Here is a 12773-nt window from a genome sequence, read left to right as displayed (position 1 = left end):
GATTCTGTACATAAAGGTAAACTTTATCAATATTCATTTTCTCTAATATCAAAGTCTCACACTCAGTCTTTCTCTCATTTCAGTTTGATTGTTGACAAACTGAACGGTTTGTATTACAGTCTAGTCCAACTTAACTGAATCAACCATCTGGTACAATTATAGCTATTCTGAACTATGCAGTTTATGAAAACTATGCAGCCCCTTCAGCAACTGAAGAATTTGAAAGTAAATTAAAACAAAATATAATTTTACATTAAATAAAAAAGTTTTAAACTTAATTAAAATAAAACATGTCTTAAATGAAAATAAGTAAACTGTCATGTTTATTGCTGCCATAAAACAAGTTAAACACATTTGGACAGTGAAGGAATGTCAGGATTCTTGCTGAGAAAAAGGATCAACATGCTCTGAAGTCAGAGCACAAAAACCTTTTTGTAACAAAATATTGATTTCTGCTGTCCCTGTATCCATACATTATTAGCAAACAAAATATCACCATACTACACAGTATCCATTTTTCCCCCACCCCTATTAACCAGTACTGCTTGCATCCCATTTTATATAAACTTAAAAAATAAGGAAATGCATATTGGTTAATTATTTCTTTGTTGTAACGACTCTTCTTTGTAATACATCTCACAGCATGGAAAGCCTGCTTGTTTCTCCTTCAAAACTTCCACATTTGTAAGGAAAACACATTTATGGGTTGGTAGTAGTCTGGAGGCAGTCTCTGACAACTCTGTGGCAGTAAGTGTCATCTTGAGGAGGATGCCAGTGGTTGCAGAATCTGAGGGATGGCATTCGCCCTTTTTCAAGGGCGTAACCACACACTCAACTCTGCTCAACCCACAAGTGCATTTCCTTACAATTTAGGCAACATTAAAGAGAAAATACACAGATGTAGCTTCGGTCAGTAAGTTGTATAAAGTTCAGGAATGTTTTGTTTTAAGGTTAGGGAAAAACACAAAAGAACATTTAGTGTTTCTGTGTCACAAGGACAGCGTGAAGGACAGATGAGAAGTCTCTCTTTCTGTCCGTTTCTCCCTGTGAGTGAGTGTTTCTATGGAGACAAGGAGAGTGGGTGGGACAGGTGGAAGTGTTGCCATGGGAACAGACGAGGGGAGCATGCATGTCTGTGTATGCATGTGAATGAGTATGTAAGCGTGCAAGTTACCCTGCTCGACTAGGGCCTGTGCTGTGCGTGTGGCCTCCTGAAGCTTGCGGTACTTTTCTGGCCGCTCTCTTTCAATCGCCTGTGGCAAACAAACAGAGAGGCAGAGAGGATGGATGATGGACAAATCAATGTCCAATCTGCAAAGCAGTATGAACCAGGTGTGGATCTTATTCTGCTGTCACACTTACAAAAACCTGTGCACGACTGGCCAGTTATTTAGAAAAGCTTAATTAATTAATAGCTTAATTAATATTAATTAATTAATAATTAATAGCTTAAGTAATCTCCCAGACTGCTTTGAAGCTGATCTACTAATGAAAATATCATTTAAATTAATGCCTATTGTTACTAAATATATGAGAAATAAAACATATCAAGAGAAGTATGTGTTTTTATACCACAATATTTTTGGTCTTAATTCATTTATTACAGAACATGTCAGGTAACAGCAACATCATATCTAAAATAAAATCAGTGTGTTGGAGATTTTGGAAAAATACATTTGAAGACATTATGAGTTGTGCTGCGGGTCAGAGTCAATATTACGATTACGATGAATAAAGTTTTTGGCTAAAAAAAGAATCTGTGATTAGCGTAACTCAAAATCATAGCATGTAATGTGAAAACACTGTACAGTAGCATTTGTTGCCTTATATTATAACACACACAAAAATGATTCTTCATGAATGAAGTATGTTTTTATTGATTAATTCATTACTATCATACAAGACAAAAACAGTTAGCTAACCTAATATTAACTTGGTGGAAGCTACTGTAGCTAAACCCAGCGATGTCATCTGTATTTAAAACACTCAAATACACATTTTTATGAATGTGTTGTGACACAACATTATGTTACCGTTTCTATCAGCATATAATAATAATATTTATCATTATTTAATAGTAGTAGTCCATTTATTTCATTCTAAAAACCAGCAATAAACAACATGATCATAAAAAATCACAAAAAAGAACAATACAGTATCCACATCTGAACCAAAGAGTAAAACAGTGAAATGTGGATTATTAAACATTAGGTCTCTCTCTCAAAGTTCTGCTTCTTCACCCTTTTCAGCAGAATTTTCAGCTTCTCGGCCTGTTTACAGCAGAATTTTCAGTATCTTCATCTCTTTTTAGCAGAAGGTTCAACAAGTTCACCTCTTTCCAGCAGAAAGATCAGCTTTTTCCACCTATTTTCAGCACAAATCTCAGCCTCGTCTGCTCTTTTCAGCAGAACTTTCAGTTTCTTCACCTCTTTTCAGCACAATTTTCTGTTTCTTCATCTCTTTTCAGCTGAAAGTTCAAAAAGTTCACCTCTCTTCAGCAGAATTTTCAGCTTTTTTACCTCATATCAGCACAAATCTCAGTCTCTTCTGCTCTTTTCATCAGAATTTTCAGCTTCTTCACCTCTTTTCAGGACAATTTTCAGTTTCCTCATCTCTTTTCAGTCACCTGAGAACCAGTTTGGCTCAGTGAAATAAGCAGCTGCCTTGAGACCATGTAGCGCAGGTTCAAATCCTACCTGTTGCTGCACATCTTCTCTCCTCCCACTTACCCTGCTTTCTTGACACTCTTCAGTGCAATCTTTCACAGAAAACAGTTTTCAGCAAAGAGTTCAGCTTCTAAACAGAGTTTTCAGCAGATATTTCTCCTTCATCTGCTGTTTTCAGATCGCATAACATGGCGTTCACACTGCATTTTCACAGGAAATGCAACTTTTTCTAGTTATTCTAGTTACCCCTTTTCTTTGCTGCTTAACTACTCCCTCAGTTTTCATCCAATTTTCACCATTCAAATTTTAACCTGTTCCACTCTTTCCATTTATGACTGCTATATCTTTTGGTGGTCATAACCTTTATACCTTTTGAAATATTAAGCTTTTTATGCCATTTTTTGGCCCATTTTGATGACTAGGACCACACTAGAAAAAGTTTCATTTCCTGCGAAAATGCAGTGTCAATGCCTCATATTGGAATCTGCTGGAAACAACTGAAAAAGCAGAATTATCTGCTGAAAAGAGGTGTAGAAGCAGAAGTGCTTGCTGAAGATGGCTGGATGTGAAAGGGTACACTGAAGAGTGTCAAGAAAGCAGAGCGGAGGCAAGCGGGAAGATGTGTGGAAACCGTCACACGTAGGATTCGAACCTTTACCAACGGGTCTCACGGCAGCTGCTTATCCCACTGAGCCAAAGAGGCTGAAATTTCTGCTGAAAAGAGCAAAAGAAGATGAAAATTGTGCTAAGAAGAGGTCAAAAAGCTGAAATTTGTACTGAAAAGAGGTGAATTAGCAGAATTTCTGCTGAAAAGAGGTAAAGAAGCTGGAATTTGTGTGGAAAAGAGCTTAAACAGTTGAAGTGTTAACTGAAGATAATGTTGCCATAAAATGTTTATATTCACTTAGACTCTTTTTCTCCAATTGATCTTTCTGAGTTAACTTCAATAATTTCTTCCTCCAAAAAATCAACGTGTCTTTTAAACCCCATTCCTACAAAACTGCTCAAAGAAGTCCTGCCATTAATTAATGCTTCAATCTTAAATATGATCAACCTATCTCTAATAATCAGCTATGTACCACAGGCCTTCAAGCTGGCTGTAGTTAAAATTCAGATAAAACTGAGGTTATTGTACTGAAAATCTTAGAAATATGGTATCTAACCACCATATTCTTACTGTGGATGGCCTCCAGGAATCTTGGAGTCATTTTTGACCAGGACATGTCCTTCAATGCACATATTAAACAAATATGTAGGACTGCCTTCTTCCATATGTGCAACATCTCTAAAATTAGAAATATCCTGTCTTATTACTTCCAGGCTGGACTACTTTAAATCATTATTATCAGGATGTCCTAAAAACTCCCTGAAAAGCCTTCAGCTAATCCAAAATGCTGCAGCAAGAGTACTGACAGGGACTAGAAAGAGAGAGCAGATTTCTCCTGTTTTGGCTTCCTGTTAAATCCAGAATTCAAAATCCTGCTCAGTCTCCGAGTCCTGCGTTTGGATGCTCATCTCCGCCTGCCCGTAGACAGAGCCCTGACAAATCGTACTCATTATTAATCTCTGTCTCTCTTCCACAGCATGTCTTAATCCTGTCTTCCTTCTCTCACCCCAACTGGTTGCAGCAGATGGCCCCGCCCCTCCCTGAGCCTGGTTGTGCTGGTGTGCTGGTTGGAGGTTTCTTCCTGTTAAAAGGGAGTTTTTCCTTCCCACTGTTGTCAAAGTGTTTGCTCATAGGAGGTCATATGATTGTTGAGGTTTTCTCTGTATGTATGATTGTAGGGTCTACCTTGAGGTGACTGTTGTTGTGATTTGGCGCTATACAAATTGAATTGAATTGAATTCTGTTTGTCCTTATCAAGGTTGGGCTGGAGTCTATCTCAGCTATTATAAGATGAGAGGCAGGGGCACACCGCAGAGCTAACACGAAGCACAAGCTGGTAAACATTGTGCAGCATTTAGTGGCTAAAAGTGAGCTGTGAGTTTTAGCACATCACATATGCTGTATCGATAATAGACAGATCACCACTGAACCTTTAGGCTGTACATACACAGAGAGCCCTTAAACCAACCAAAAAAAATGAAACACAATCACAAAGAATTTCTAAATATCTACACACTATCAGTTTTAGAAAACCCCATTTTTTCTAGTTTTTTATTAAAAATTATGCAGTTTAATGTCACATTACACTCTGAAATGAAAGCATAGCACAAATAAGTAATTGGAGTTAAAAAACAAGGAATCAGTTTATAAACCAAAATGTATTCTAAACGTTTGACTCATCAGTAGCCACCTTTGGCAGATATAACAGCTGAACACAGATATGGGAGAATATTTGATTTCTATTGTAGAAAGAAGTTCCCATAAATGTGGATGTGTAGGTTGCTTTGCTGTCATTCTTCTGTCCAGTTCATCCCAAACCAGCTCGGCGGGGTTTAAGTCTGGAGACTGTGCTGGACTCCATGTTTTCAAGCTCACCATCTTGTTCTTTTTTTCCCCGAGGTAGTTCTGGCACAGCTTCTACTTATGTTTTGGGTCATTATCTTGCTGTAGGATGAACCCCTGACCAACTAGCCTCATACCAGAAGATATTGCATGATGCTGAATGCTGTGGTAGTCGTTTTGGTTCAGGGGGCCTCTCACTCTGTACAAGTCACCGACCCTGGATCCAGCAAAAAAGCTCCAGACCATCACACTTCCTCTTCAGGATGTCACACACTGTGGAACCATCCTTTCACCTACTCAACGACGTACAAAGATCCTGCATCATGAACCGAAGATTTGAAATTTTGATCCATCAGTCCATAAAACGTTCTTCCAGTCCACCAGTGTCGGTGTTTCATGGCCCAGACGAGCCTCTTTGTCTTATTATGGCTTTCTTGCTGCAACTCGTGCTGTCAAACCTGCAGCTTGAAGTTTTGTCTTCACAGCTGAAACTGAGACTTTCTCACTACGACCACTATGAAGCTGCTTGAAGCTGTTGTCCTGTGAGCCGCCGTCACACAGCTGTTAACTCTCAGAAACTTGTCCTCTGAGTCAGTCGTGTCTTTGGGTCTGCAGACCTCCTCCTGTCACAGTTTCTGAGCCTTTGCTGCTGAAGGAAACTGGACTCACTGACACCTTGACTTTCTTTGCAGTTTCTCAGTAGGACAGACTGACATTTATAAGTGTTATGATGCTCTGTGTCTCTTCCACTGTTTTTTCTCACCATGTTTGTACCAACACACTACTTTTTGCAGTACAATGTTGTTCAACTGATGCTCACCAGGGTATGGTACCACCGTGTGTTCCAACACTGCTTTAGCAGACAGAGGGGGAAGTAATCCACAAAGTTGGAACAGCTGTAGGAATTAGTAGCAGCAGCTTTCACGGCTTGATCAACCTCCATTGCTGCAGAACAGCTTTAAACTGTTAACTCATTTTCCCTGAACTATACAAGAAACATCTCCTGGATGCACTGGCACACATCTTCAGTTATGTATCCTGGGGTCATCGGGTATTTCGGGTCTCGCAACATAATGCACCCTCGCCCAGGTGACCCAGCCCTGACCTGCGTACCAGTAGCTACCCATGGATCAGCCCTCTTAATCCACAGCCATCTTGTGGCTTTCTCTGCCGCTTCACTCACAACCTGGATGGTCCTCTTCTTGGCTGCCCCAGCCACACCCAGCCGGCCAAGGACTTTGCAGGGTGATTGTCCTGCAAAGCCCCTACAACCCACTTCTACGGGCTCATAGAAAGTCTTCCAGCCCCTTCCCCTGCACTCCTGCACTAGTTCCTGGTACTTGGCATGTTTCCTCTCGTTGGCCTCCTTAATCCGCTCTTCCCAGGGCACTGTGAGTTCCAGCATGAGCAGATGTTTTGGGGCCTCAGAAATAATAATCATGTCTGGATGTTTTTACAATGTGCTGTGGGAAGTTTGGCTGTTTACCCAGGTCAGCCTGTAGCTCCCAATCAGAGGCTGTGTTGAGGAGGCCGGTTGTTAAATGTGGGTGCACCTGGGGTTTCTCTCTAGCCTTAATGAAAGAGATTGCCTTCTTTGGAGCGCGATGGTGTTCACTGGTGCTGATTGCTGAGGCAATCTTCTCAGGTACTACTCTGAGCATCTGGTCGTGTCGCCAACGATACTGACCATCGGCCAGGGCCTTTGGGCAGCTGCTGAGGAGGTGTTCCAGGGAGCCTCTTCCAGAGCACAGGGAACAGGCAGGTGTCTCGCTCTTCGCCCACACATGGAGATTTACTGGGCTTGGCAGAATGTTGTATACTGCCTGCATGATGTTTGCCCCTGTGACCTTGCGCTGCAAGATACTCTCCCACCGTGTCCATGCTCCCTGCCGCCTGAGTCCTGTGGCCCTGCTTATTTGCTCGTCCTCCTCACCTGCGCGGACCTCTTAATCGAGTAGCTGGTGTCTCTCCTTTCTCTGTGCCCTGCTGACCTGGGCCTTTGGGAAGTACCCCAAGCCTGCTCTCCCTGTTGCTAAGACAGGGGGGGTGTCTTCTGCCTGACCAGTTTCTTTTGCCTTAGGCGTGACTCTGCCACCTCAACTGCCTTCTCGGCCTTCCACTTTCTTCCTGTCCTTACCTTGATGCCTGCTGATGTCACCTTGCAGTCTTTGGAATCTCTATACTGTGGGGCGTCTTGCCCCATACAAGGCACTACTGGTGAGTCTGTGGGGAAGACTCAGCCACTTACGAAGAAAGCCACTGATCTTCCTTTCAAGGGATCCCACATTAGTTATTGGAACTGTGCAGACAAGCAGAGGCCACAGGATTCGTGGGAGGATGAAATACTGGTAGATCCGGGCTTTCAATCTTCCAGGCAGGCTGGACTTACATACCTTAGTGAGCCACGCTCCCAGCTCCTCATTTGCCTTCTAGATGGCAGCAGAGCACTGAAAAAGGCTTTTTTGAATAATTCTGAAATGTACATTATTTTTCAGTTTTGGGTAACCTTACCTTTATTTTGAATTTCTGGCAGTTCACCAGTTACCTTTGTTACCAGTTACCTAATTTCAAGCTGTTCATTGGACTTGAATGACTTGAATACAATAAACTGTAAAAATTAGGGTGTTCTAAAACTTTTGCCTGGTAGTGTAGATCTAAGTGATAGATGAAAGAATAAGGATGATTAATGTGCACTGATTTATTGCTCAGGAATGAGTAAAGAACACAAAATGTGACTATGGACTTAATACATCATGTTTATTAAGTGTTTGCAAGCAGGCCTGCAAAGGTTAAACTGTTGTCAGTGTTGTGTTTATAAAATGTTTTTCTTTACACTTAGTTGCCAAAAATATCAAATTAAAACAATGTAATCAACAAACTTGGATACTTTGTGTAGCTTTCAAATCCAAATGCCTACTGGTGAAATGGAAAGTTTGAACCAGATTAACATACTAACCAAAATTACAAAATATATGTTTGTTTGGGTGTTTTTTAACTATCAAAGAAAAACAGGCTTCTTACCCTGTTTCCTCTTGTTTTGTTTCATCCTTATACAAAGCACTTAGATATGGATACTCATATCATGCATTTTCTTCTGCAGAATACAAATGTCGTCAGCTGACACATATAAGTAAAGGGTCCAAAATGTCTGCAAAATGTCATCACACTCATTACTGACACTTTGCTGCATCTCATATAAGGTACATTATCATTGCCTTGTAAGCCCAGTTCAAAATCTCCCCTCAGGTATGACTCAAATGCTGAAATAACAAGGTCCTATTGCACACTTAGACACAGATCCACACAATTTCTACCTGGACTTTGTCATGTAGCTCCTGAATACTGGTGTCTTTGCGTGTCACAGAGAATTCAGGGCTCTGCAGAATGGCTTCACCACGAGTCATATAGCTGTGGACTTCAGTGAAATCCACATCGAACCTGGCAATAGATGCAGACAAACACAAACGTGCTTTGTATTATAAGGCATCACACTGTGTTGAAGCACATAAGAATGTGGTGGTGAAGTTCTATTAACACTACATTTACAAGATTGCATACAAGATGTCCCAAAGCAGCACTGTGGTAATGTATTTTCATATAATAGGACCTCATTTCAGCTTCACACTCAAACAGTTAGTTATTAAATATCATAGAGAGAGTTTACTATTATCCTGTAATATTTTAAATTCGGTGGAAATTATGAAATAGCATTCAATTATGGAATGTTGGTGTTTGCAGATGTCTTCTGTGGAGAAAAACCTTTGTCAGCAACATAAATTTCATTGTCCTGAAATAAGAACTGCCAACACATTGGAACTGATGTGCCGAGTGGAAAAACGATTCAGAACTGTAACATGTAACACTTCTGGCTGACTGACAGCTGCCAGCTCGAATTACAATCCCACTGCAATGACCATGCAGGCCACACAAATGTCTGTGCTGAAAAGCTGACAATTAAAGTGTGGACACTTTACATGTCTTGTCTTGAGATGACCAGTCATGATATATGCATAGTCGCACCTGCACACAAACCCCCTGTGATCAAAGGGGGTTGTGTTCTTCATAAGTTCTTCTGCTAAGAACACCTCTGCCAGGTCGGGCTAGGTAGCAACTGCTAGTTAGCTCCAGTGTTGCCAACTCCTCAGTAAGGAAAATCGCTATTGGCTGTCCTAAAAGTCGGTAGAAGTCGCCAAATGACGTCATCGCCTAATTTGCATAATTGGTCATGCTAATGTAATTGTAACCTACGTTGTTGGAGAGAGAAATAACATCGTGGAAGAGACATAAAGTGAGTAAAAAACGTCCTAAATGCAGTTGTCATTTATTTAGAACTACAACTTACATTTCTTTTAGCAATTATTGTTTTTTAATGTCACAATTCCAACCCTGCTCCTTTATCCGGGCTTCGACCGGCAAAAGTGACCCGAAATAGGCACTCTGGTGGAGTTAATTTGTGTGTGAGAGTGTGTGTTTATAAGTAGTTTTAAACCTTGTGATCCACAAAACACCATAACAGTAAAAGAAGAACTGACTGCATTACAGTCAGTGCGAGAGCAGCGGCTTCGCTCATGCGCGATACATTTGCAGTTTGGATGCACAGGGGTGAACGTCTCCTGCCCTGATAGCAGCGGGGGAGGACTATCCTCCGCCCGTGAGCGCTTTGGCACGGGTGAGGTGCTCAAGGCAGCACCGCTGCTTGTTGAGAGTAAGAGCGATAAAAAGCTTTCACGTCAAAAAGTCGTCATAAATAAGTCTCCAATAATACCAGAGAAAGTCGCCAGATTTGTCGCTAGTCGCTTTTCAGAAAAAAAGTCGCTAAGGGGGTCTGAAAACTCGCTAAATATAGCAACAAAGTCGCTAAGTTGGCAACACTGGTTAGCTCTGTTGTCTGCTAGCTTAAAGTTGGTGTTAGCCACCACTGCTCAGCTGGTGCGTCGGCTGCCCACGGAGCACTATATTTGAGTCTTCTTCTGCAGTGTTTTTGCTTTGCATTTTGATATGAATACCAAACCAAAGCAAGCAAAGCAGAACTCTTCTGTTTTGTCCTGTCCTCAGGGGTTTGGTTTCTCTTTGTACAACAAGGACCAGCACGCTACGTGCCCCGCCTGCCTGGGATCCAAAGTAATGTTCACCTGACTGTGCTCATGCATTGTAGCTGAGAATTACTCAGTGCTGTAGAAAACCCTTAAATTTAACAAAATGCCTCAAAAATGACCAAAAAGGTTCACTGTTAAACTACCACTACAAAACTTCTAAGCTTGCTTTTCTACTTACTACAAGGTTGAGGAGTATTTTCAGAAACTTCTACTTGACTATTGGCAAAAGTTCAGTTTAAAGCTGCTTACTATTATAACCACCAAACCTAGATACTATGAGTATTCGCAATAGTTCATCACCTACCTGCTGAGATAAGAGAGTAAAAAGGGATGCATGTGTCTGAACATTTAATAAAAGTTAGAAGGCATCTTGAAATGAATAATGCTCCAACGCTCACGTTTTCAAGTGTAGGAACATAAACACACCTTTTCCTGAGCTCAGAATCCACAACTACTTGTCTTTTCTTCTGTGGAGGCGGTGACTCTCGGGTTTGGCGGACAGCTGACATCTTCTCTCGTGTTGTCACTTTGGTTACAGTCGCAGTTACTGAGTGGGTTAGCTCGGAGTGCTGGGCTGCACGGACAGCTGCCGAGAGCTGAATGTTACAGGGAGAGCATAATACACTCAGGCAGACTTTAACATCAGGAGCTGAATTATACAGATGACAAATCCTCATTGTTGACAGGTGATAACTGATGGTTGGACATCATCTATCATACAAGGTCATGAGTACAGTGTTTTGCGGTATAAGTGTGGGTTCCAACAAGAGCTGTAGACTGAGTGTGTATGTAGGTGAGTGCACACTCAGACAGCTGTGGAGGCAGTTAAGCAGCAATTTAGACTCTGACTTTAGAGACTGTAATGACAACGTGAGAAGAAGCATATGTAGAGTGTACGTATGTGTATGTAGAGGTCAATCTGCTGGTTATCTCGTTCAATGGAAAAATAAATAAAATAAGAAAGAGAGGGAGAAACATCGAGTTCTATGATTATGAGGCCACATGAATTTATTTTAAACAGTCAAATCTGTTTAAATGTGCATAAAATGCACCAAAAGTGAAGCAGCCACTATCTTTTCATTCAGACATGCATGCAAACAGGCAAAGCTCCGTTGCCTGTTTGCATGCATCCTTTACATTACTGCCATCTTTTGATCACAGTTGGTTGTTGTTACTGAAAGCTCTGCTTGTTTTGTACTCACAGTAAACTGCAGCTTCATTGTAGATAAACCTGTCTTTCACTGTAAATTGATGGGAAACCAGCATGTGATACAAGCTGCCGCTGGCACTGCTTTTACTGCTTTTACTGCTTTTACTGCTGCTTACAACCTTCGCTTTGCATGGAAACACAGCTACCATCAGCATGTAAACTAGATTCAGCGATCCTCGCAACAGATGAGTTTCTCTTTTAGAGAGAAGAGTCTTTCTCATGGCAACAATTAAACGTTAGACTTGTTCTCTCCTGTTCTCATTGGACTGTCTTGAACTTTAATCAAGACAGCTACATTGTAGCCACAGCAGCTGTGGCTACAATGTAGCTGCCATCACCAGTGTGTGAATATGTGTGAATGGGTGGATGACTGAACGTGTAAAGCACTTTGGGGTCCTTAGGAACTATGTAGAGTGCTATACAAATACAGGACATTTACCATTCAATATCTAACTTGCTAACTGAAGCCTTTTGAGTTTTTTGCAGTCTCTCTGACCATTGCACTGTCTGACCTTGGAGAGAATTTGCTGAGACGGCTGATTCCTTCTCAGCATAGTGTTAACACATACCTGAATGCTCCAGACTGACAAACTACCTAAACATTTACTTTTACAGAAGTGGCCTCACTAGCTGATATTCAGTTAATCAAGTGTATTTGTATAGTAGTTACTGGCAGCTATTTACTCTCTTAATCCCTATTGGAAGGAATACAGTGCACTCTGTTTTTCACACTCTTTTTTTGCACATTAGCATAGTTTTTGTTAAATAAATACTGACACAATGTAAAAAAAATGTGCCATGATGTTCACATGACTCTACATACAGTAAAAGACAACTCAGCACTCACTGTACCTGGGTGATACTCATCTCTAGGATGTGGACTAGTTGCTCCCAGCGCTGGGCAAAGCTATCCAGTCTGGCCTCTAGTTTGCTGGCCACCTCTTTGTTCTTCACACTGGACAGCAGATCCTGGCTCATTGAGCATAATTTGTCCATGGTGGGACGCTTAACATCAAGGTCTGCCTTCACAGTCTTACGGAACAGACACAGACACACAAGTCACTCATGTAACTGCTGCAGAGTTTTTTAAGTAGGAACATTTTCTGTTCTTTACAGAAAGGTACAGCAGCTCCGGTATAGGCATACTCACAGTAAGATGGTGCAAACAGGCCACCATCTCCGTCTGGTCCTTCAGGTTGGTTGTCTTAATGGACCCAACCATCTCCTCCTTCTGAGTTAACCAGGAGTCAAATAAACTCTGTAAGAAAACAAGAAGACAGAAAAGAGTTTGACAAGAAAGGAGTAGAGAAAATGTGTAGAAATGGAAAGATAAATGAAATTCAATTTAATTC

General features: G+C 41.2%; 1 protein-coding gene and 1 long non-coding RNA gene across 8 annotated transcripts in view; both read right to left on the bottom strand.

Annotated features, from left to right (window-relative positions):
- Window positions 1-12773, bottom strand: part of dmd (dystrophin) — a 316485-nt gene that overhangs the window by 157246 nt on the left and 146466 nt on the right. For 6 of the 7 annotated variants that reach the window (XR_014872316.1, XR_014872315.1, XM_085150972.1 and 3 more), the window contains 6 exons: window positions 12572-12679; window positions 12274-12453; window positions 10638-10807; window positions 10516-10551; window positions 8430-8553; window positions 1175-1253 (listed from right to left, as the gene is read on the bottom strand). Coding sequence is in view for 5 of the 7 variants with exons in the window: in XM_085150972.1 (XP_085007098.1) it covers window positions 1175-1253; window positions 8430-8553; window positions 10516-10551; window positions 10638-10807; window positions 12274-12453; window positions 12572-12679 (697 nt within the window). In the remaining 2 variants the exon portion in view is untranslated. The remainder of the gene's footprint in view (window positions 1-1174; window positions 1254-8429; window positions 8554-10515; window positions 10552-10637; window positions 10808-12273; window positions 12454-12571; window positions 12680-12773) is intronic. The other variant, XM_085150973.1, reaches the window with a different exon arrangement.
- LOC146492391 (uncharacterized) lies at window positions 2012-8423 on the bottom strand. Its single transcript, XR_014872323.1, has 2 exons — window positions 6963-8423; window positions 2012-6915 (listed from the first exon to the last, which is right to left on the bottom strand). It is a non-coding gene; the product is annotated as an uncharacterized LOC146492391 (long non-coding RNA).

The sequence above is a fragment of the Neolamprologus multifasciatus genome, chromosome 23 (assembly GCF_963576455.1).
Source record: "Neolamprologus multifasciatus chromosome 23, fNeoMul1.2, whole genome shotgun sequence".
Taxonomy (NCBI): domain Eukaryota; kingdom Metazoa; phylum Chordata; class Actinopteri; order Cichliformes; family Cichlidae; genus Neolamprologus; species Neolamprologus multifasciatus.
This window is presented reverse-complemented; position numbering and strand designations above follow the sequence as displayed.